The sequence below is a fragment of the Rana temporaria genome, chromosome 1 (assembly GCF_905171775.1).
Source record: "Rana temporaria chromosome 1, aRanTem1.1, whole genome shotgun sequence".
NCBI lineage: Eukaryota > Metazoa > Chordata > Amphibia > Anura > Ranidae > Rana > Rana temporaria.
The window spans coordinates 265404532-265430980 of NC_053489.1; the positions used below are offsets into that span (position 1 = coordinate 265404532).

Consider the following 26449-nt stretch of genomic DNA (forward strand, 5'->3'; position numbering starts at 1 on the left):
CAAGTGCACTTTAACTAATAAGTTGGGAAACATTTTTCAATGTTCAAAAAATGTCATCCCTGGTGTTCAGGTTTAAAAATCTCCCTTGGATGCTCAAGCTTTTTCCTCACTGCTGGGCTAGAAAGAATCCTGGGCTCCTTGGAAGCTGTGTCGAGACCGTCGATTTTACTACCTCACATGTACTAGAACAGGAGTTTCCAAACAAAAGGCCAATTTACTGCCCTTCAATTAGGGAGGCCGGACTATGACCAGGAGTGTAGAAAATGCCCTGGCATAGGTGGAAGTAAGCAATGCCATAGGCTTGGTGGTCAGTGGGAGTAAAACAAAATACATTATTGGTGTCAGTGGGAGAAATAGTGCCCCATATTTGTTGTCAGTGGAAGGAAGATGTCTTCCATCAAGGGAAGGAATAGTGCCCAATGACTGAATAATGGCATCCTGCCCCCCCCTCCACTTTTTGGAGATCCCTGCACTAGAAGGAAATAATGACTTGCCTGCTAACCTGTAGACAGGCTACTATTTTGTGTGCTAGAGGGATAAAACACCACTCTCTCCAAATGCTCCATATCTCCAACAGTGAGGAACTATATTTGTATCTGAGTTTATGCTACTGTTATAGGGTGGGGCAGAGTGGGTTGGTGGGGGGAGCATATTTATTTTGTATCAGAAAATTAGTACCTGTCTGAGGTACAGTGCCTTGAAAAAGTGTCTATACCCCTTGAAATGTTTCTTTCTTTTTTTTTTTTCTCCGGTTTAGGCCGATTTGTATTCTTCTACATATTTTTGGTAAAAATAAGCGCATATTGATTGGTTTGCGCAAAAGTTATAGCGTCTACAAAATAGGGGATAAAATTATGGCTTTTTTTTTACTAGTAATGGCGTCGATCTGTGTGTGTGTGTGTGTGTGTGTGTGTGTGTGTGTGTGTGTTTTTTTTATTTATTGTGACTGAGACATTCTGACACATTTTTGGGAACATTGTCATTTTTACAGCGCTCAGTGCAATAATAATGCACTGATTACTGTGAAAATGGCAGTGAAGGGGTTAGCCACTAGGTGGCGTTGGCGTTAAGTGTGCCCTAGGGAGTGCTTCTAACTGTAGGGGGGATGGGCTGTGTGTGACACGACAGTGATCACCGCTTCCGATTTCAGGAAGCTGTGATCACTGTCCTGACTGGGGAAATGCTAACTTATATCAGCATTTCCCCGTTCTTCCTCACCACGACACGATCACGGGTATGCCCGTGGACATCGAGTCCTGCGGGACCTGCGGTCGGAGTCACGGAGCTCACAGTGCATAATACCGATTCTTAAAGGGGAGATTATGTATGTATGTATGTATGTATGTATGTGTCTGTGTCCTTTTGCCTGTTCGTGCAATGCTGCAGACGTATATCTGCGTGCGGTGGTCGGCAAGCGGTTAAGTTTGCCCATAGCTTCAAGCATTGTCCACTTTAACCTGTTGATCCTGTCTGCAAAACCATTAGTCTCCCACTTCCTTAAATAGGGTGACAATACTGTACCAGTGCTATTGAAATCAGTTCAGCTTTGTGCCCAATTCACTACTTGAACCACAATGAAACATAGGGATGTGCCTAACAGAGGCATAACAATCAGTGGTTGGTCCCACCTGCTTTCTTTGATTGAATAAGAGGTCATGGGGGATTTGGCTTCAGCAGGAGCTTGCACATCATAAGAAAATTGTATCCAAGCACTGCTGAAACCCTCCCACCAAGACGAAGCGCTTGAGAGCGTTTGAGCTACAGTGGACCATTTGAAAGGTAAATGGTGATTTGTTTTCAAGCAAAACAGCTTGCTAGCTCACATGGCATACAGTATGTCTGCCACCATTATTTAATCACTTGCCTACTGGGCACTTTCACCCCTTTCCTGCCCAGGCCAATTTTGAGCTTTCAGCGCTGTCGGATATTGAATTACAATTGCCGGTCATGCTACATTGTAACTATGTGAATTTTTTTATAATTTTATTCACACAAATAGAGCTTTCTATTGGTGGTATTTAATTGCTGCTGGGTTTTTTATTTTTTACAAAAAGATATACTTTTAATATAACACATTTTTATTTTCTTAATTTCTGTAATTTTTCTCCTTCGTTGATGAGGCAGCATTGATTAGGTGGCACTAATATGCTGCACTTATGAGCATTGATGGGTGGCATTGATGGGCAGCACTTATAGGTCGCACTGGTGGCATGTTATTGTAATCACTGATCAGTGCCCTGGTTACATGTCTTGATGTCCTGATCGGCTCTCCTCGCCACACTCTGTCAGTGTGAGACGATGAGAGCCGATTACCGGAATCTCAGTGTTTACATGTGACTGCCTGTGATTGGACACATGTTTTAAGAGCCGTGGCCACGCTGCGTGCCCTTGCGAGAGCGGCCGTTCTGGGTTCATATGATGTCCAGCCAGAACGAGAGCTGCAACTCCCCTCCGTTATTTGACGGTGGATGGGCGGCAAGGGTTTAAACAAGGAATAGCCTTTAAATATACTTTTTATTTGCTTGAAGCTCGTAGCTCTAAAAACTCTCAACAAGCCAAGTCCCATTTGTTTCAATGGCCCCTGTTCACATCTAAACCTTCTGTCGCTGAAGCGAAACACCTGTTGCTTAAAGTACATGAGCTTCTTTTTGGCAGATTACAATTTTTATTTTTTTTTTGGCCCCATAGACTTCAATAGAAATGCCTGACTTGTAAACTTTTTTGAAGGCAAGACAGATTTCATATATGTAATATCAAAAATATATTTGACTGGAATTCAGGTTAATCATTAGAAAAGATGAGGGGTCTAATTTGTTTAATTCCGTGTTTATATGGGTAGTTAATGGAAAAGCATACCCCTTCTTTTTTTTTTTTTTTTTTTTTTTTGCTCCTAATTCCTATGTACATTCAAAGTGTTTATTACACATTGGTTTAGGTCAAATGCAACTAATTATATTCAGAGATAGATTAAAATGTATGACATATTTGTTTCTCAACTTCCGTATCCCATAGTGAAATGTTTGATAATTTAATAGCCTAAATCATTTGCCTAAGGCTGTTTGTTAAAATATTCTGGAAATCAAGAGTCATCAATGCAGCCACATTAAAGCCTTTAATAAGGAAGAGAAACAAGCAATTAATTATGATTTTTGTTAGTCACTTTGTTTCTGTGTGACTACCACAGCGAATACCATTTTGAAAAGTTTGCCATTTAAAGCAACTGTAATAGATGTTTGTCTTATCCTGCTGTCCTAGGCATTGGCTAATAAGAACTTCATAGTAAGGTATGCATTAAAGTGGAGGGCATGAAGGTGTACAATAAGAGCAGCCTTCTGCACTTTAAAAATTAAATGTGGTTTGAAATTAGACCGTTGCAGGCATATGGTGCCTGTGTCTCAAGCTTTTCATGTTGTCAGTGCACATGCCCCACCATTTCATGTATCCATGGATGAAAATCGTATTACAAGGCTACATCTATTTACCAAAAAAACAATTGTACTACATTTGTACGATATTGTTGGTAGGGATCTGGGTGGGCAACACATCTAGTGGTTAATGGACCATGGTATTTTATGCTTCTGAAATAAAATATAAAACTTATTTTATTACAAAAGCCATATAAAACCCTTATGCCTCGTACACACAACCATTTTTCTCCGCAGGAAAAAAAAATACATTTTTCCGACGTGATTCCTTTCTAGCCTGATTTGCATACACACGTTCATGCAAAAAACGTCCGACCAAAGCGCGGTGACGTACAACGGGACTATAAAGGGGAAGTTCCTTTCAAATGGCACCACCCTTTGGGCTGCATACTTGATTCTGAGCATGCATATATATTTTTTTTCCCCTCGGAAAAGCATACACACAACCGTTTTTTCACGACGAGAAAAAAACTGATGGAAAACGCGACGAGAAAAAAAAAGCTTATTTCAATTTTTTTGCGGCCAGTTTTGTCATCGAAAAAACTGCAGGGGAGCGCATACAGGACCGGTTTTCGCGAAAAAATGGCAGTGTTTTTTCCTTGTGAAAACCGGTCGTGTGTACAAGGCATTAAGCAGTCTACACATTTTAAACAATTTTTTTTTTCCAATTCCCTTTTTTAGATTTACCTCTTCAACTATGTCATGCAAGGGCTTGACTGCATACAAATTGAAAGTGTTTGTTTAGGTTTGACCTTAACTTATATGATTTTGGTAAAGGGAAAATTGTATAATGTGTAGCCATTTTTAGAGTTAAGTAAGTATATGCACTACAATACTCATCTACACAGAGATGTAAACTAAAAAAATCCCATTTCCACATGGTATCGATAACAGATTAATTCTTGTTAGGAGTTTTATTCCCAAAATGGGTTAACTAGAAGGGTTTTTGTGCCAAACTAACATTTTATATATCTTGTTTATTTTTTTTGTTTCTTTTGTGCCTTTTTTCTTTTTTTTTTTTTTTAAGTCCCAATCACATTTTTTTTTTTTGCCAGATTTCCTTGTAAACATGGATGTTGACACTAGGCAACACATAAAATCTTTTCACTCTTTCATTCATAATCTATACATTTGTAACTATAAAGAGATTCGTAAAGGGCATTAACACCGTAAACGTATTCAAGTGCAAGAAAGGGGGGAGGCACCGGTGTAACTGACAAAATGGGCAAGGAATGATGAATGAAAGTCTTTTTTAGTCCTTAAAAGTCACTGTGGCATAAAGTTCACATTGAGGAAGCTCTCACCAGCAAAACGTGTATAAACAGAACAAAAGAGAGAAGTGCCACTACCTATTGGTAAAATGAAAAACAATAAATCTGCACTTCCCTTTTATAAGACTTTAAAAAGTGTATCAATAGGTCTCCAGCAGGTGGCAACCTTCCAGGTGGTCAATGATGAGCATGCCTCTCTGCGTGGATGTGATGTAAGGTGCTTGGAAACAGGAAGTTGACCAGGGGAACACCAGAAAGGGCCAGCAGTTCTATTTCCTGCTGTCCACAGTGGTTCCTATCCATGTGATATACACGCTCAGTCTTCTGCTGGCTCTTCCTGGTGTTCCCCTGGTTAACTTCCGTTCCAAGCACCTTACATCACATCCACACGGAGGGGTTTGCTCACCATTGACCACCTGGAAGGTTGCCACCTGCTGGAGACCTATTTTCCACTTTTTAATGTATTTTAAATGTGGGTGCATATTTTTCATTTTTATTAATGTTTTAATAAATGCTAAACTTGGGTAGTGGTGCTTTTCTCTCCTTTTTTTTTTTTTCTGTTTTATACATAATATATACATTTAAAGGGGACAAAAGGAACAATTGAATATTTGCCCAACTATTTTCAGCCAGAGCAGAGAAAGAGATTGTTTAAAGACTACTCTTGCCACTGTGATCAGCCAAGATGGATTTTCTTTGCTATTGTCTATGCCCTGCATTATACTTCACTTGGGCATTCCCTTCCTTCTTTAAAAATCAGAACATGCACAATGTTTGTAGAACAATCTTTGGTTAGAATATAATTTGAAGGCTGATTTTGTGCATGCACAGATGGAACCATCAAAGGAATGTAGCTACTTTAACCATTCTACATGTGGAGGACTCACTCCTACTACCATTAAATGCCTCAGGTTAAAAAATGGCATACGGTACTGGTACAGGAGACCACAGGTAGTTATAATGGCATAACAATAACCTTTCCTCACTTTCATATTCATTTTACATAGTGGTGCATGTTCCAATTACTGAACAGTACAATAACCACTATAGTAGACTTGAGCAAACATTGAGCCCCGACGTGTCTGCTAAGGTCTGAAGTTGCCCATTTATGTCCCAGATATTACTAATTTTCTGCTGAATAAAGTGATCTAATGTTTGTGTTAAAATGGGTAGACGTGTATGGCACCGCCCAATCAACATTTTTGTGTGTGTGTATATATAAGATATGATCTATTTATGATTCATTTATAGTATCTGGTGGTTTTATGGGTCATACAAAATATGTATATTTTTTTTTTTTCTTAGCCAGTACACTGGACAAGCACTGCTGTAAGAATGGAGGGACCTGTATGCTAGGCAGTTTCTGCGCTTGCCCTAAGCATTTCACTGGAAGACATTGTGAGTTTGACTCGAGGAACAAGTACGTGTTGAGCAAGCTAACTATATCTAAAGCCTTCCCCTCTTCTACTCCCCCCCCCCCTTTTTTTTCTCTCAAATTTGAAAGATTGAATTGATCATTGCTCTTTTCTCCCATCTCTTGCAGGCATTGTGGCTCTGTAGCTAATGGACATTGGCTGCCTAGAAAGTGCGCTTTATGCAGATGTTCTTATGGAACTATGTATTGTTTTCCATCCGGAGACTGTGGTACGTCTAAATATAGAATTTTGCAATTATAAGCAGCAAAGAAAGATTGTCTCTTATTGCAATCCATTCTGTGTAACCAAAGCTTTGTTTACAGTACAGGCATTTATATACCATAAAAATAACAAAGTGTACAAATAAGTACACGTTTCTTGGGTAGATGTAGCAATAAGCTGCTGGAATTAAACAGTGCCTGCGGTAATCTTCTCTGCTTAATGGAAATGATTGTCTTCGGTTTTTGTCATTTCAGAAAATCCAACTGATCCAATGTGTGCTTAGTTGGAACATGTTAGTCCTTGATAAGCAACGCTGACATGAAAAACATACGAAATAGGTTTACAAGAATGAGACCGAAATGATTCCTGACAGCAACAGTGTCTTGTAGATGACTGAGTGCTAATCATATTTTTTTGAGAATATACCTATGACGATAAATTCAGCTAAAGTAACTGTTGACAGAAAAAAAAATCAAATGAGCTGCTAATGCTGTTTACAAAATTATACTTCAGTACTCACTGCACAGAGGCTAAGATATTTAAAGGGGTTTTGGTGTTTTTTTTTTTGTTTTTTTTTTTACTTTACTTTTAAATATGACAGGTATAAGATTAGTGTCAGATGTAATTTTCTGAATGTTGACTGTATATCTGTGTCATGGCATAAGTAGGAGAGGATTCTGGTAGTGTGTTTTTGTCAAGTGAGGGTGACAGTAATTTTACTTTTCTTACGGATCTCTCCCACTAGCCAATCTCAATTGGTCATAGACATGAGAATATTGTGATAGCTAGTCAAAAAACAGTTGGATATAGTTGTAATTATCTTTAGTGTATGGCTAGTATCCTTGGGTCATTGCATAGGTGGTCAGATATGCGACGAGCCAGAACCGCAGGGGAACACGTGAGGTGCACGGTGGGCCGATGAGAGACAGCAATAATACAGTTCATCGGTTTACTCACGGTTAGCAGAAAGCCTCCCTGGGCCGGTCGCACAGTGAAAGGGAAGACAGCACGAAATCCTCCGGGGCACGCTCTGCGATAGGGAAACGCCAGCCGAGATGGTGGTTGAGGTGCCCGTGATGACAGGGGTGTTTAGAGTGCTTGTGGCGGCTGGGTCCCTTGATGATATTTGTCGTGACGCCAGTACCGTTAATGGTGGTACAACCAGTTGTAGTAACAATGTTAAAGAATGAGATAGGCAGTGGCAGAATACAACTCACAACTTTTACTGTGTCTGGTTTTGGTTGCAGTACAAACATCCAGTTAGAATACAGTCTCTGGGTAAATAGAGGAATTCTGCTGATCCACTGCTAATAGACTTTAGTAGGCCTGGACTCAGGCTGTGGTTCAGTAATAATGCTTACTTGTGTCTGGTCCTTTTTGAATCCAGTGACATGGGTGAGGTTGCCGGAGGCTAATAAATCCTTCACCTGTATACTCAAAGGTCCTTGCTGCCGATTAATGGCTTTTATCCTTTGATTTTAGCAGTTTAAATGTGTCCCTTCTCTGGACTGACCTTCACATTCTCCTTTCTCTCTCCATACTGCTTCCTGTACTCAACTACAGACCACAGATAAACCTGAGCTGGGATAGATTTCCCAGAGTGGTGCTATCCCCATCTTGTGGTGGGAAGTAAGAAGCACACCTGACCAGCCTATGAACAGGGATACCACAGGTATACAATGCAAAATGACATGCAATATAGCAATGACAAAGAAGTAATACTTTTGCAGTTCCCACATGTCCTGAGTGGGACGCTGCATACCCCCATGGTAAAACGTGTGTCGACCTCGGCACACTTTTGACTCGATGTTGTGTCTTCCTGTAAGATATAAGAGAAATGGAAAAGCATGCATGCATAGGAAATAACAATATAACCCCATTCTTGTACTTCTTGTATCTGCAAGTAAAATGGGTTAGGCAAACATATCTCAGGCAACAACGAAATGTGACAAAAGGTGACAAAAAGGGGTGTAGTTTTTCCTCTGAAGACTGGTATGTATGGCAAAACCAGAATAGTCCACGATGAGATGGAAAAAGGAAAACAAAGCAAAAATAACATCTCAGGAGGCTCACAGGGTATGAGTCCGTTCCCTGGGCACAGGAAAATGTCAACAGATGAATATCACGGAGGCTCAGGTACGTGAAAGTCTATCTCCGGGTACAGGCTTGAACGTTGCAAAACAGTAGGCAAGTAGTCCTTTTGAAAAGTCCTTTAAAGGAAACAAACATAATATCCCAAGTAAGTCTTCTTCTCACTCTGGAACTTCAGACGATGTAAGGATGCACTCAACGATGAGATGACAGAGTCGGTAGTCGACTTCTCGGCTGCTGGTGCAGGTAATCCTCCAAACGGAAAGGTGGTCGTCCTCTTGTAGTTCTGTCAGATCTTCTTAGCGGCTGAGTTTCTACAGGCCTTGTTTCAAGGGAACTTGGTGTCTCTTGAGCTGTAGTAGACACTTCTTGAGATAGCTCCTCTGGTTGAAGTGTGGTTGTATTGTTCTTGGCAGGCACTAAGATATTGAGCCATGGTGTAAGGAACCATTGTAAAGGATCAGAGTCTAATAATGCTTTTCCAAAAGACTGTAGTGGATTCTCTGAATCAGATGGTTTTGTAGGCTCGGGTTCTATGGATTGTGTTTCCTCTTGGACAGCTTCTTCTTGAAGAGTTTCTTCTTGAGTACTTTCCTTGAGACATAACTTAAGGCGATTGCGATGTACTACACGTGATTTGTTTTCTTTAGTGATCTCATAAGTATCAGTCTCTGGATTGAGAATAGCTGTAATGGTGTAAGGTTCTCTCTCCCATTTGCTATCTAACTTGCTGGTGCGATGGTTGTTTTTTAACCATACATGGTCACCAATTTTGAGAGGTTCTGCTTTGGCAGATTGGTTATAATCTCTTTGTTGCTTTTCATGAGCACGTTCCATGCGATGTTGAACAATTTCTTGTGCATCAATTAGACGTCTTTGGTGCTCACTCACCCAATCAGTCTTTGGTAGAGGGTTGATTGCATCAGGCACTTGTACGCCCAAAGTATGGTCAGCAGGTAGTTTACCTTGTCGGCCAAACATGAGATAGTAAGGTGTATACCCAGTAGAACAGTGAATCGTGTTATTGTAGGTGTACATCAACTGAGGCAATAGAGTAGGCCAATCACTTCTTGTAGCAGGAGGTACTGCTCTTAACATCTCAATTAAAGTTTGGTTCATTTTCTCGCAAAGTCCATTCCCTTGAGGGTGGTAGGCTGTGGTCCTGATTTTCTGGCAATTGTGAAGTGTACACAGTTCTTTGAAGAGTTGCGACTCAAAGGCAGATCCCTGATCTGTAAGGATTCTTTCTGGGCATCCATATGGCAATAGGAAATGTTTCCAGAAGGCATCTGCAGTTGTTTTGGCAGTCAGGTCCTTGACAGGTACGGCTACAACAAATTTGGTATAATGATCAATGATGGTCACGGCGTATGTGTAACCTGACCGACTTGGTTCCAGCTTCACATGGTCAATTGCAACTATTTCTAGTGGTGTTCGGCTTACAATGGGATGTAAGGGTGCTTTCTGGTCATGTTTTTCATTTCTTCCAACAGCACAGGTGGAACATTCTCGACACCACTTTTCAATGTCTCCTCTCATCCCAATCCAGTAGAATCTTCTACGGATGGTGGCTTCTGTCTTCTGCACGCCAAAGTGTCCTGATTGATCATGATACATCTCAAGAATGATTCTTGCATCTCGGCGTGGTATTAAGATTTGGTATAGACAATCCGAGGTAATTGGGTCTAAAGTTCTTCTTAATAGTAGGCCCTTCTGTAGGAAGAGATGTTTTCTGTGTCTCCAAAGTTTTGACAATTCTGGATCAGCATTTCTTCTGCGAATTCTTTCAGGTGTTCTTCCGCTGGTGAAGAAATCTTGCAGTTCTCCCAACACTCTGCTTTCATTTTGCAGCTTGATCCACCTTTCTTTGTCCACTTGGGATCTTGGATCCACTTGTTGTTGAAGATTAAGGACTTTTCTTCCTTTGATGGTGATAATGTCTTGTTGGGCAAAATTTTTGTAAAAAGCTGGCATTTCTACCTCTTCCCAAACCTCTTCCTGTGTAGTAGGGTCTTCTTGGGTAGGCAGACGGGATAATGCATCCGCATTTTCATTTGCTTTTCCTGTTCTGTATTTTATGGTGAAATCGTAGTTAGCTAGGCGTGAGGCCCATCTTTGTTCCAATGCTCCCAACTTGGCGGTATTCAGATGTGCTAGCGGGTTGTTATCTGTGAAGGCCACAAATGGTGTTGCGGCAAGGTAATCTTTAAATTTTTCTGTAACAGCCCACACGAGTGCGAGGAACTCCAATTTGAAGGAACTATAGTTTTGGTCGTTTCTTTCAGTACCTTTAAGAGATCTACTAGCGTAGGAAATAACTCTTTCTTTTCCTTCCTGTACCTGCGATAGGACAGCTCCCAGACCTTTCTTACTAGCATCTGTGTAAAGATGAAATGGCTTCTGGTAATCTGGATAGCCTAGGATTGGTGGTTCTGTTAACTTCTTCTTTAGGAGCTGGAAGGCGATTTCTCTTTCTGTGTTCCATTCAACTGGTATTGGAGACTTTTGGTACCTCTTGGGATGTCCTCTCAGAAGTTCTAATATTGGCCCCGCAATTTGGGCAAAGTGAGGAATAAAGCGTCTGTAGTATCCTGCGAAACTGAGAAAGCTCCTCACTTCTTTCACTGTAGTAGGAGTAGGCCAATTCCGGACTGCGGCTATCTTCTCTGGATCCGGTTTAACACCTTCAGAGCTTACAATATGCCCTAAGTATTTGACTTCTGTCTTCAGTAGATAGCACTTAGATGGTTTGACTTTGAGTCCATGTTTAATGAGGATTTTAAAAACTTCAGCCAAATGTTTCAAGTGATCTTCATACGATTTGGAGTGATGACATCATCTAAGTACAACAGGACAGTTTCAAAATTTTTGTGTCCTAAAAAATGCTCCATTAATCTTTGAAAGGTTCCGGGCGCATTGCAAAGTCCAAAAGGCATGCGGTTGAACTCAAATAGGCCCATCGGGGTGGTAAATGCAGTCTTCTCACGATCTTCAGGTGCCATGGGTACTTGCCAGTATCCACTGGTTAAATCAAGGGTAGAGAAGTAGGCTGAAGATCCTAAAGCTGTCAAAGATTCCTCTATGCGTGGTAACGGGTAAGCATCCTTGTGGGTGATTTGGTTAATTTTTCTGTAATCCACACAGAATCTGATGTTACCATCCTTCTTACGGACAAGAACTAGAGGTGCAGCCCATGGACTATGGCTGTCTCTAATGACATTGGAGTCCTTCATCTCTTGGATCATTTGCTTTACGGATTGGTACATAGTTGGTGGTATAGGCCGATATCTTTCCTTGATCGGTGGGTGTGAACCTGTAGGAATGGAGTGCTTGATGATATCCACTTCTCCATAGTCGGTGGAATGCTTACTGAAGGCAAGGTGAAGCTCCTTCACAATTTTTAGTACTCCCTCCATTTGGTTTGCTGGTGTGGAAGCATCTCCCACATGAAGTTCTTTCCACCAGGATGTGTTTACATTTTGGTCCTGGGGGTTCTGTCTCTTGGGAATTTGCTCTGTGGTAGCTGTAGTTACACTGATGACATCTTGAAAAGTGACTTGGATGAGCTGTGCAATAGGACGGTGTTTTGTTAGTGTTACGCTGCTATCACTCAAGTTTAGGAGTCGTATAGGCACTTTACCTTCAGAGACGGTTACTAGGCTCCTTGCAGCTCTAACTAGAGGATAGTCTTCCAAAACAACAGGCTCTACCAGGGCTTGGTAGTCTTGACCTTGGATTCCGACTACAGCTCGGCACCACAAGAGAGTTTCGGTGTTGGGTTTGAGGATCACAGGTTGCTTATCCCGGATGCGGGCACAGCTAATTTCTCCTTTTTCGTTGGTGAATCTCTGTTGCGCATTTAGTACACGGATGGTTTGTTGGATCACCTTCTTAGAATCAGGAGGGGCAGTAGGCACTAACTGGTGCAAGGCTTCTAGCATCTCCACATAACAGTTCCTGAGGACATTCATTCCTAGGACTATTGGAGGGTTAGGGTTATTGTCTCTGACTTGTACCACAATAAGGCCTTGTCGAGGTAGTGTAGTTCCTCCTACTTGAATGGTAGGTTCCCAATAACCATGGACTGGTATGGGTTTGCCGTTACTGGCTATGAGACTCAGCCAGGATTCTGGAGGCTGGGTAAGCTGCTTTTGATCCCAGTATTTTTCAAAGGCTGCTTGTTGGATGGTGGTGACTTGGGATCCGGTGTCAACTAGGGCAACAAAAGGGACTCCATTTATTTGAAGTGCCACTTCAGGACGGGATCCAACGTATCTTGGCATCCAGTGGGGATCTTCTGGACCTATTGGTTTACCTCCCGAGGGGTGGTCCTTGGCCTCGGGGGTTTCCCGTTTAACTGCCAGCAGGTTGCTTCTGTATGGCCTGGTTTGTGACAGTACGTGCAGATAGGCCGCTTAGGGGTACTAGTGTGGTCAGGGGGGCGTCCGCCAGAATTTCTGGAATAAGTCTCTCTAGAATTAGAGGGGAAGAGTCTTCTGGACACAGGTTTCTCATCCTCTAGCATTAATGGTTTCTCCCATTGTTCCAATTTTTGGTGGACTTTCTCCAGACTTTTAGTCAGAAAACGGACTTGCTCAGTCAAGGCAGCAACTGCGTCAGGAACTGGAGCTTGGGTTGCCTGACTGACTATAGGTAAAGACTTTACAGGGGTAACCAGCTGTGATACAGGCACGTCAACAGATCTAACAGGTTCTGTTGGTGGGCTTTTTCCCAGTATGCTGATAGCTAGTTCTTTAAAATCTAAGAAGGTAGCGCTTGGATGTTGGGCGGCTAACATTCTTAGTTGGCTCTTTAGATTGTCTGTATGGACGCCTTCAATAAATTGTTCTTTCAGGGTTTTGTCCTGATTTTCTGCCTCACGGGGGTCTACTTGGACAACAGCTCTAAGGGCTTCCTGCAAAGATAATGCAAAGTCTCTGAGTGACTCACCAGATTGCTGTCTCTTGCTGAAGAACCTCATCTTGACCTCTGACACGGTTCTGGGTTCAAAGGTGGTGTAGAGACGTTCAAAAATCTGCTCCATGGTCTTTCTCTCCGAGCTCGGCCAAGATTTCACTTCTCTGAGCGCAGCTCCTTCCAATTGCGCAAGAAGAATCTCCATCTGTTGCTCTGGGGATACAGGGTACAATCTGAACACAGACAGAATTTTTTCTTTAAAGTCCCTTAAAGTATGAATTTCCCCAGAATATCGTGGGAACCAGGGGGCCCCAAAATAATAAGGCATGGTTAAAGGCATTAAACTTGGTGCTGCAGCAGTTGGTATTGCATTGGGACCGACTGCGGCTGATGCAGGGGGTCCTCTGAGGTCGGGCTGCACGTCATCTCCTTGCACAGACATGGTAACAGCAGGTGAGTTCTAGTTAGGTAAGTCAAATGCGTTTTTAGACACTTTTTGTGCGGTGTTGCTATGGGCAACCGCTGTCTTGCGGGTGTATGGCCCTTTAAGAATTTAATGCCGGCTGAATACAATGCTGCAGCAATGTTGATTTTGGGTCTCTGGCAGAATTCCAGCTATCAGTGCTCCTTATAGTTAGTAGAGGCACCTGACAGGCTGCGATTACTGCTCGGACGGCAAGCAATGCGATTATTTTCTCTCCTTTTGCTCGCATGCAAAGTCTCGCGACTTCTGGGGCGTGCGTTTGTCACACTTTCCTCCCAGGATTGACACAGCAAAGGTAAGGCGGGCTGGCCGGACAATTTTGCATAAATAGGTGGCACCAAACTTTCCCGCTCTTCAGGGGGTGTCACTAACTTATCCACAGTGATGGCGTAGGAATTTTTGAACAAGAAGGTCTCTGGCAGCCATTTTAAGTGAATGGAAATAGTCAATTCAAATACTGCATGCAGTTTTGTTAACACACAAATTGGATGCTGCGATTTTTATGCTGATAACTGGGATAACGCTTCCATGCAACTTTTAAACAGTTTAAACAGTTCTGTGGCCCCACACAGCATGCAATAAGTAAACAGTCTCTCAATAAAGCAAAGGGGCTTATTCTGATGCAACAGTCTTTTAGATAGGGCGCAGGGGTAAAAAATCCTGTTCGTGACGCCAATTTTTCTTATGCGACGAGCCAGAACCGCAGGGGAACACGTGAGGTGCACGGTGGGCCAATGAGAGACAGCAATAATACAGTTCATCGGTTTACTCACGGTTAGCAGAAAGCCTCCCTGGGCCGGTCGCACAGTGAAAGGGAAGACAGCACGAAATCCTCCGGGGCACGCTCTGCGATAGGGAAACGCCAGCCGAGATGGTGGTTGAGGTGCCCGTGATGACAGGGGTGTTTAGAGTGCTTGTGGCGGCTGGGTCCCTTGATGATATTTGTCGTGACGCCAGTACCGTTAATGGTGGTACAACCAGTTGTAGTAACAATGTTAAAGAATGAGATAGGCAGTGGCAGAATACAACTCACAACTTTTACTGTGTCTGGTTTTGGTTGCAGTACAAACATCCAGTTAGAATACAGTCTCTGGGTAAATAGAGGAATTCTGCTGATCCACTGCTAATAGACTTTAGTAGGCCTGGACTCAGGCTGTGGTTCAGTAATAATGCTTACTTGTGTCTGGTCCTTTTTGAATCCAGTGACATGGGTGAGGTTGCCGGAGGCTAATAAATCCTTCACCTGTATACTCAAAGGTCCTTGCTGCCGATTAATGGCTTTTATCCTTTGATTTTAGCAGTTTAAATGTGTCCCTTCTCTGGACTGACCTTCACATTCTCCTTTCTCTCTCCATACTGCTTCCTGTACTCAACTACAGACCACAGATAAACCTGAGCTGGGATAGATTTCCCAGAGTGGTGCTATCCCCATCTTGTGGTGGGAAGTAAGAAGCACACCTGACCAGCCTATGAACAGGGATACCACAGGTATACAATGCAAAATGACATGCAATATAGCAATGACAAAGAAGTAATACTTTTGCAGTTCCCACATGTCCTGAGTGGGACGCTGCAGATACAGTTTACAAAATATCAGTAAGTTGTGGCTGATAAAATAGGATTTAGGCTGCATTCACACCTGAGCGTTTTTAGCTTGTAAAATGTTCATCTCAAAAATGCCCAACAAGCAAAATCCCATTAATTTAAAGGATCCCTGTTCACATCTGAGCGTTCTGATGCCTGAAGCTCAAAAAAAGTATGAGCTTCTTTGTGGGCAGATTACAGGCGGTTTTCTGCTTTTTACTTTTGTGACCTTTTTGACCAGTACAAAATTCCACCTGAAAACAATACGCTCAGATGTGAATGCAGCCTAAATCGCCCATCGGCTTCTGTTTTGTCTATCTAATGTGTACAGGGTTGCTTGCTAAGGCAATACAGCCAGCACTTCTGTACTGAGCCCGGGCCCCATCAGTTCAAAAGGGGGGCCCAGGCACCTACTGAGCAGAAGGGCCAACTGTACTGTCTTATTAGAGACCGCAATCCTCTTCTGCCTCCCCCTGCAGCGCTGCCAGCTTCTCCTTCTCTCCCTCTGGCTGCACTGCAAGGGGATTGGTTCTAGCACATGTACCCCTTCCATCTGCTGCTTGGGCCTACTGTGTGCCCTTTTCCCCTGCAGCACTGCCGGCTTTGCTCCTTGACGCTCCCAGCTTGCCTTGCTCCTATCCCGTAGACGAGTTCTCCGCTTGGCTCACTTGCACCATGACATCACACAAGACATTTAGACACCACCTCTGCCAGACCCGCCGCCCGTACATACTGTGTAGCAGGCACTCTGATGGTCTCAGCCAGCTTTGAACCAGAATTGCGCGTGCATGAATGACCTGAGCGTCACAGCCATATATTCTACTGGCAACCTTTTCCAGTCACTGGTATTTATTGGCAGGAGAAAGGTGCCCAGTTTTTACTGGCTGCTATTAAAAATACTTGCAACTCTGAATTGGTGTTAAATGGGATGTAACATCAGCCAAACCTATCCCAGTATTGCTGGCTTGATTTAAAAAAAAAATTGTAGTTGGGGACTTTATTAAATCAAAGATTTTAAGATATGTGGTGATCATTTGAACAGTGGACATTACAAGATTCCCCCACCCCCCCCCCCCCCATTTTTTGTTTTTTTCCCATTAGCTGTTCCCTTCATTTAAAATACAAAAATATTGGCTTCAAAATTGGTGAAGCCTTTTGAGTACGAATAAATGTAACAATAAATAAATGGTGGTTACATGGTGAAATTGTCTTGCCTCTGACTGACACAGACTGGCTCTGCACCTGAATTTTGCAAGCAATAAAATGTCATTCTGGTATGAGTTGTCTTGGATTCCATTTGTCACCTTGCAGATGGGGTTAAGATGGTTAGATAAACTAGATTATGTGAGAAAATAGGAGCATATGGAGGCAATCACTGCTGTCATGCATTTTATGCCCTTTTCATAGCAGGAAAATGACAAGACACTAGTTGTCTTATCAAACGTCCTTTATGACTACAAAGGGAGCTTCAGAAATCAGCTGCACACTCTGAACACCTTTCATTCGCATAAAGTGTCCAAATTCCCTGTAAAAAGACTTTTGTCCTGTTATATGCTAAGTATCTGTAATTTGCAACTCTATAGGGTTTCCTGCCTTATGTACCCATCAGCAATCAACTGTTTAATTATTTTGTACAAATGCCAACAGACATTGCATGTCCTTTTTGTATTTTAAGCCTATGTTTTCTTATTTTATTTTTTTTCTTATCATTTTCTTTTCTTTTTTTTCATAGATGCATATGAATATCATGAAGATGTCAAAATGGTACAGTCTGGAGGAATTACAATGTCGCCAATATCTCTCCTTGTTCTGATTATGGCAACTATTCTGTCACTCCATTAGAAATGATCTCTTCACATTTTTGTAAAATAGCTGTATAATTTGATATATAGCCATTTTAACGGTTTAACATATTTATTGAAATGTAATCTTGCACTTTTCCATGACAAGTGTTTGCATATTTTTATTTGTTAAATTATTAGTTTTTATGAAAGAATACTATATTGTACTTGCACATTTAACTTTTCTGTGTACCCTGAAAACGTATATTACTTTTTTTTTTTTTTTTTTTTAAAAAGGCATTTATTTTTTTATTGTTTGCTTGCTGTTTGTGTCCCCACTGGGGATGATTCATTCTCGCTTACTGTCTGGTGACAGTTGTCCGAGAAACATGAACTGTAGGAAAAATCACACTGTTAACAGCTGTTACCTGAGCAGGAGTACGTATGAGCAAAATTGATAGATTTTTGCTATGTTTGGAAAATGACAGTAGATATGAAGGAAAAGAGGAAACTTAGCCCTTCATACAAATACTTGTGTTTTTTTTTTTTGTTTGTTTTTAACTTCATCTCTCAACAAAAAGCAATTGGTGGACCTAGAAAAAAGAAAATGGCAGTTGTTGTCAGCCAACGTGGGCCATGGCTGGCTCAGCCTGGACCAGACGAGATTCAATCCACGTATGAGCAGGCTGATTGTACCCAAGTCAATCCATCAATCAATTTGGGTACAACCAGCCATCAAATTTTTATATGTAATTACTGCCAGTGGATAAAGCAGCTAGCAGTAATTGAGTAAAGCCGTGTACACATGATCGGTTTGTCCGATTTGAAAAAAGACAGATGGACTGTTTTCATCAGACAAACCGATCGAACGTGGGCCCCATCGGTCTTTTTTCTATCGGTGTAAAAAAATAGAACATGTTTTCAATTTTTCCTATGGATAAAAAAACGATGGGAAATTTCGATCGTCTGTGTGGAACTCCATTGGAGAAAAATCCACGCATGCTCAGAATCAAGTCGAAGCATGCTCGGAAGCATTGAACTTCATTTTCTTCATCTCGTATTAGTGTTTTACGTCACCGCGTTTTGGCACGGTCAGAATTTAGTCTGATGGTGAGTATGCAAGACTAATCAAAGTTCGCTTCATTGGATATCCAACGAAAAAATCCATCGGATTTGAGTCCATCAGAAATCTGATTGTGTAAACACGGCTTTATTGTGTTCTTCTGGCTGGGAAAACTCCCCACCCCTCTGGCAGATTACAATACCGCAGCGGGTAGGCATTCCCCCATCAACACTGTGTTGATTAAGGAATCAAGCTTTTTTTTTTTTTTTTTTTTTTTTTGTGTGTGTGTGTGTTTTTTTTTTTCTTCCACTCATGGGCTGTTATACAGCTCACCCACTTTGCACTTGTATATCTAGAAACTAAACTGCTAGCAGAATTGGCAATATTTGCATTTTCTCTTCTGGTCATTGGTCCAAGGTAAATGGGCATAGTTTTGGCAATGGTATTTTTCAGCTTTTCAACCTCTGCCTTGAGTGTCAATCACATTTGCTCGCATTAGTGTGATATCAGTCAACTGTAATAGGAAGAAGATGGCTAAATACAGTTTTCTTGTTGAGTATATAGTAATTTTTGCCCTAAGAAGGTAATTACCCTTCACTTTGGAGATTTTCTTTATACTTTCTGTCATGACCGCAAAAATCAAGTTTTTGCAAGCAATGCCGATTATGTTCTGTTTATATAATGTAGTTTACAATAAAGTATTCCTTTTACATTTTCAGTCTGTGTGGTGCTGGACTTTCAAAAATAAAGCCATGGTATGAAAGATAATTGCGTTAATTTTATCCCCACTATTATTTGTATTAGAGGATAATTGGTATATCCTAAAGGTACCATAGATAATGAAGATCATTTTTGCATAATTTTACCTCTGAGGAATGAACCAACGGTTTGGTCTAAGTCTGTGTCTGAAAATCATATAGTGATATTTATACTGCTTCTATATATTACCGCTTGCCACTGTAACTGGTTCCTAAGCGGTTCCAAGCACTCGCTGCTTCCTAATGTCGTCAGAAATCTCTGCCACGTAAGCAAAAGGGCAGGGACAGCAGCGACATTACTGCCTCAATATGGGCACTGTTATTCGGGCAATAAGTTCACTACCATCCCCACCTCCCCCCCCCAACTCTTCCCTTACATAGCCAATGGAAACTGTCATTTGGATTCACGTTGCAGCAGGATTGATTATATTGGTTTGCTGGGGGGGGGGGGTATCCCACATTGAGGGCATGTAGCTTGGTATGGTTTAGTGGGCTGCATGCTCGGATTAAGGTTCTGGTATGCAATTATTGGGAGACCTTGAGCTTTGCATTTTTGTTATTTTTATTTATTTTTTAAGCTAAAAGTAAAAATATATATATTTTGACCTGAAAATGTAGGGTTGGAACCTCCTTAGGTTTTTAATGTGGTCTTTGTCCAAGTAACGCTTCTCACTGGGACTAAAAGTGGCAGAAAATCCAATGAGTTGTCACTGAAACAGTAATTGGGGGGCATTTTCCAAAGATGCTTGTTCCGCTGTCCAAGAGGATTTTTTTTTTTTCATTTAGAGAAGTTTACTTTCATTTTATTAGTGTTTTAAGACATCAAGTGAAGAAAAATCTACTCAAAAGAACACAGACCCTGAGTGCATAAAGTAGTGTATTGATAGGCTTGGTCATCAAAGGTTTAGGTTCCAGTTCTATTTCTGACATTTGGGCCCAGATTCTCAAAGGACTTACGACGGCGCAGCGCCATGTACGTCGTCGTAAGTCCTAATCTGGGCCGTCGTATCTATGCGACTGATTCTTAGAATCAGTTACACATAGATCTTAAATGAAATTTTTTTTTTTTTGCCTGCTAGGTGGCGCTTCCGTCGATTTCCCCGTAGAGTATGCAAATTAGCTAGATACGCGAATCCACGAACGTACGCGCGACCGACGCAGTAAAGTTTCCCGGCGTAAAGTTGCCCCTGGGTCTATGAGGCGCAGCCAATGTTAAGTATGGCCGTCGTTCCCGCGTCAAAAATTTATAAATTTACGTCGTTAGCGTAAGTCGTCCGTGAATGGGGCTGGACGTAATTTACGTCCACGTCAAAACCAATGACGTCCTTGCGACGTCATTTAGAGCAATGCACGCTGGGACTTTTTAGGGACGGCGCATGCGCAGTTCGTTTGGCGCGGGGACGAGCTTCATTTAAATTATACACGCCCCCTACCCGCCGAATTTGAATTCCGCCGTGTGATTTACGTTACGCCGCCGCAACTTTACACGCAAGTGCTTTGTGAATAAAGCACTTGCCTGAAAAACTTGCGGTGGCGTAACGTAAATCAGATACGTTACGCCCGCCCAAATTTACGCCCATCTACGAGAATCTGGGCCTTGGTGTTTACAAGTTAAAAAAAAAAAAATTATATAATAATAAAATGGCGATTGTTGCAGTATTTTATGTCACACAGTATTTAAAAAAATAAATGAAAAAGTAAAGTTAGCCCAATTTTTTGGTATAATGTGAAAGATGATGTTACGCCGAGTAAATAGATACCAAACATGTCATGCTTTATAATTGCACGCACCCGTGGAATGGTGACAAACTACGGTACCTAAAAATCTCTATATGGGACGCTTTAATTTTTATTTGTATTTACTAGGGTTGTCCCGATACCGATATCGGTATCGGGACCGATACCGAGTATTTGCGGGAGTACTTGTACTCCCGCAAATACCCCTGATGCCTAAATAGAATACTCCCCCCCCCCCCCCCCCGCGCCGCCTTTCGCAAAGCCGCCGCGTTAATCACTGCGCGGGGAACATTACAGTCAGCTTTCGTTTGAATAGCTGTTTTCCTCGCTGCGCATAGACACTCCCCCTTGCTCAGGATTGGACGGATCTGTCTCTATACACAGTGCGGCAGGGAAAACAGCTTATTCAAACGAAAGCTGACTGTAATGTTCCCCGCTCGGTGATTAACGCGGCAGCATCATTTAGGTACGGGGGACATGGCTGCATGTGGGGGGACATGGCTGGGTATGTGAGGGACATGGCTGCATGTGGGGGGACATGGCTGCGTATATGGGGGGACATGGCTGGATATGTTTGGGGACATGGCTGCATATGTGGGGGGACATGGCTGCATATGTGGGGGGACATGGCTGCATTTGGGGACACATTTAAAAAAAAGTATCGGTATCGGCGAGTACATAAAAAAAAGTATCGGTACTTGTACTCAGTCCTAAAAAAGTGGTATCGGGACAACCCTAGTATTTACAGTTACCAGGTTAGCGTTACAGAGGAGGTCTAGTGCTAGAATTATTGCTCTCACTCTGACGATCTCGGCGATACCTCACATGTGTGATTTGAACACTGTTTACATATGCGGGCGCGACTTCCGTATGCGTTTTCTTTGCTGCGTGAGCTCATGAGGATGGGGGCACTTTAAATGTATTTTATTTTTATTATATTTAATTGTGTTTTAAAAAAAATTCTCACTTCTATTGCTGTCATAAGGAATGTAAACATCCCTTGTGACAGTAATAGGTGGTGACCTGGCTCGGTTAAGGAGGGGGGGCGCTCGCTCGTCCCCACCCCCTTTCCTGACCGGCCGGGCTGCTGCTCGGATACGGGTCTGGTATGGATTTTGGGGGGACCCCCACGTCGTTTTTTTGGCGTAGGGGGGGTTCCCCTTTAAATCCGCACCAGACCCATGGGCCTGGTATGCTCTTGGAGGGGAACCCATGCCATTTTTTTTTTTGTTAAAATTTGGGGTGGAGTTCCCCCTCAAGATTCATATCAAACACAGTGCCTGATATTGGCAGGGATACAAGTCGGATCCCTGCTCATTGAAAGTCGGACTTCAAGTCCAGGGCAAAGTCGGATCAAAGTAGTATCCTGTTCATGAAAGTCGGATGGATGTAGGACCAATGTAGGATAAATGTAGGACCAATGTAGTATCAGTGTAGGAGCATTGTCGCAGAGCAAAGTAGGATTAAAGTCGTGTAGTATAGTGTAAACCCGGCCTGAAACAGAAAGTAGTACAGAGGTATGGGATGAAGCTGGAGGAAATGTCTGCAGGAGCTAGGGTTGCCAACTCATCCCTTTAAAACAGAACACATATTAATTACACAGGTTCTGAGGCTAATTTAATGCAAATAAGGCACCAAGTGAGTTTAATTACCTCCTTAATCAGCCACAGAACCTGTGTAATATGTGTTCTGTTTTAAAGGGATGAGTTGGCAACCATAGCAGGAGCCCACTTTGCACATGTGATCCACTGATTGAGGGTGCAATACTTTCCAGTCTCCTGTAGGAAAAAAAAACAAATGCACATTTTTTTCAGCAAAAATACGTGAATTTTTATTTTTTTTTTTATAAAGGTGAACTCGGACTTCCAATTGTGTTAGCTTCTTTGAGAAGGAATAAAAACAAAAAATCTATATAATGAAAGTGGTCAATCAAATGGTGTTTTACATCTTTATCACAGTGTCAAATTTCATAGATATTAGGGAGCTGCGGTGGCTCAACGCGATTGGCACTTACACACGCACTCGAAATTGGGTTAACATGCACGCACTTTGACCACGCGGTCTCTAAAAAGAGAGGCGAAGGACTAACGGGGCTGGTTGAGCGGGCTAATCCTCTTATAGGGAGTCCCTCTGCCCCGTTGGGCTTCAAAGCGGAGCAGGTAGGGCGGGCTGTGGGGAAGGACCCCCTCACACACCCGCCATTGCCACCCGGGGCATAGAGAAAGGTGGCAGATTGCCTCAGGGGGAGGCCTGCCTACTCCCAACTCCTGCAGTCCGGCTCCTCTCTCGAGTACACGCACAAAATACACTTTAAAAAGAAAAAAAAAAATCCATAGATATTCTTGAAAGACTGATTGGTATCAAGCAAAATAAAACATACCTGTGTAACATGACATGTATCATGATAAAAAAGTCTTTGAATTGGACAATTTCACTGACAAAATGATAAATATTTGTTTTGCTTGAACAGTTCTCAATAGGTATACGCATTTTTTAATAGTAGGAGTTGTCATAAATTTAATTTAAAAATAAGTTTGTCATCATGAAATAAAGAGGACTTGGATGATTTCAAATAAAAATAAACTGAAAAGAGAGTAGCTGAGGAATAAGCTGGATGCTGACATGTTTGGATTTCCTGTCAGTTTCAGGTTTTTCTTTTCTTTTTCTTTTTTTTTTTATCACAAGACTAAAGATAACAATTGAGTGTTGTATTCTGAGGTCAGCACTGTCTTGTCTTTCTTATATCATCAATGTGGCTGATCCAATTGCATTGCTTTTCTTATCTTGACATTTATTGATCAGTCACTCAGATTCAGTGCAAATTGCTTTGGAGAAGCCTGGCGTCTTCACTGAGATGACACAAGTACACTTCTCAGACCCTGTTTACCCCGCCCCCTCTTTGCAATTAGTAGCTCGTACAATATTCTAGTAGATCCTTTGCTAGGTTTTGGGTTGTGTTTAAGAGACTAAAATTAGGATCTCTGCTGAGGTTTTTATTTCATAGCTTATAATATTTTATATGTGTTATGCTTTGAATGCATTTTTATGTGCTTTTTTTAATGTTCACTTGTTTTATTTCAATTGTATCTAAAGACTTTTTACAGAAAGCATTAATATGGTTATTTTAAAAATGCTTGCAGAGTCCCTCAGCTACCAACCATAAATCATATTTCATTTTTGATTACTTTAAAGCAGGGGCCTCCAGACGTTTCAGCACAAATGGCATGTTGTGTGTTTTATTTTACAAATATTTGCAGGCTGAAAATATCAGTTATTTTAAATGAATTAATAAAGTTCAAATGAATGAATATGTTTTACGTAGATCTTTTTTGAGTGATATCATTCTGAACAAAAGAGAAAGAACTTCAGTAAATCAAAGAACACAGTCAAAATAAATTTGAACCTTTAAATAAAGGTTGAACAAAAATAAAATTCAGTCTCCCCATATATTTTTGTCTTTGTACATTTGTGTCCCCATTAGAGTTTTCCCTTACAGTTGTGTCCCCACCAATGTTTCACTGTCTATCTATGTCCCCATCAGTATCTCCCTGAAAACGTGTGTCCCCAGCAGAGTGTTCCCAACTTGTGTCTCTGGCAAAGTGTCCCTGTTCACTTGTGTCCTCAGCAGAGTGTCCCTGTCTGCTTGAGTTTTCCTGTCCACTTGTATCTCTAGCAGAGTTTCCCTGCCCAAGAGCCTTCTGACAACCCTGGGCTGTGGGTGGGGGGGGGCTTATCAGAATCTGTAACCCCCCCCCCCCCCAGATCAAAAGTAATAAACACAAGAGACAGTTTTTGACAAATCCTTTATTAAAAAAAAAAAAAAAGTGTTCCTCAGTGTAAATCCATCATCAATAAAAAAATTAAAAAAAACGCTCCCTCCTCCTGGGAGTCCTCCCACCGAATGCCTCTTTGACATACCCTTTGACAGTTCTTATATAGGTAAGGTGTGGGGCCACCTAGCTACATTACTCAGTGGCCCCACCCCTTACCTATATAAGAAATGTCAAAGTGCAGAGGAGGAATTCGGCAGGAGCGTTTTTCTTTTTTTTTTTTTTTTAATTGGCGGGCAGTGTGATTGGTGATCACACCCCAAAGGACCTGGTATAGACTGAGGGAGGACCCACTCCATTTTTTTTTTAACTTGACAGCAAATGTTAAGGACGCTGTGGCAGGCTTCCCGGCCCCACTCCTTAACCAGTGTACAATGCGCCCTGATTGGGCAAAGTTTTGCATTGCAGGGTGTTTATCGGGGGAACACCCGGCGAACATCCTGTGAATTCAGGTGTTCGGCAAATGTTTGGCCCGAACTGATGCTCAGGCTGAACCATTAGGCCATCCCTAATGGGAGCACAGATGGTAGGAGAAAGCAGCGTGTCAACTGAATTGTGTACACCTGGCCAAAATAGTAAGGACACATTCACACCATAGCATATTGTAGAAATATGCTAATTACCGCAAAGCATGTAAACACGCACAGCATGCATTTCTGTGATGTGGTAAACATGCATTACATAGCAGCATAACACACTGACTTCAAATGCAGGGCAGTATGTTGCCATAACATAATGCATATGCATGTACTAGGGCACCATTGTATAAATATGCCCTAAGGCTACTGCACAGGCTTGTGTCACCTAAAAAACAGCACTCTGGTCTAGGAAGTGTTGTGAGAATTATTTGTATGAGAGGTATGAACACCCACAACTATTTTGTCCTGCAAATTATATAAGCATGAATCCACTTTGCATGCCAAAAATATCTTCTTAACACTTCTTTTTATTACATACAGTACCTATATGGAGACTATATGATTACGCCTTTCTTGCCTCTCAAGTTCAAACACCATTGGAGAGGCAATAGGGTCTGGTGACCTACAATCTATGAAAACACTTGAGATGGAAGTTTTGATTGTGGAGTGCTCCTTCTGAGTGCCAGAATGATCGGGAACCTCTGAGGAGCTGATATGCAAAACTTAGCTTGGCTTCTGTCAGCAGCTAGCATTACACAGGTGCAGGGTAGTAGCTGAGGTTGTGATTAGGAGGAAAGAGGGGTGAAGGTGGTACAAGACAGGAAGCAGGCAGAGCCCTAGCCAAGAAGCAAGCAGTAGACGATACAATCTGTATTCAGGAAGCAAACTGAGTAAGCAATCGGCAAGAATGGAGTGTGCCATCCTCAGGAAGCAGGCTGCCACCAGTGATATTATAAGGGGCAAAAAACAAAAACACTCACCTGTTTCTATGAGACCCATATGTGTTATAGGCTTTACAATCACACAAACATGCATAGGATTTCTCTGGACATGGATTGCTCCATGGCTTTGAATATGTCTTTGAGAAGACTTGAGTGGAACCACACTGTTAAAAACCTTAGCATGACAGATAGTTTTTCAAATTAGGACAATGCCGAAATCTTGTGGGATTGAGTCCTTTAGAAGCCGTCCCTAAATTCCCCACTGTTAACGAGCCCTAAGAAATCAATATTGTGTAGTATGTTGTGGTATAAAATCAGGTCCCTTAATACATACAGGTGGTTCTCAAAAAATTAGCATATTGTGATAAAGTTCATTATTTTCTGTAATGTACTGATAAACATTAGACTTTCATATATTTTAGATTCATTACACACAACTGAAGTAGTTCAAGCCTTTTATTGTTTTAATATTGATGATTATTGATGATGATCGTCCAGGCAGTGACTACTA

General features: G+C 41.8%; 1 protein-coding gene across 1 annotated transcript in view; it reads left to right on the plus strand.

The window, feature by feature from the left end:
- The window catches only part of LOC120941704 (teratocarcinoma-derived growth factor-like), a 31971-nt gene extending 14495 nt beyond the window's left edge, over positions 1-17476 (plus strand). The window contains exons 4-6 of the mRNA XM_040355295.1: positions 6002-6116; positions 6240-6340; positions 17142-17476. Coding sequence (XP_040211229.1) covers positions 6002-6116; positions 6240-6340; positions 17142-17251 — 326 coding nt within the window. The 3' untranslated portion in view covers positions 17252-17476. The remainder of the gene's footprint in view (positions 1-6001; positions 6117-6239; positions 6341-17141) is intronic.
- Positions 17477-26449: the final 8973 nt, after the last annotated feature.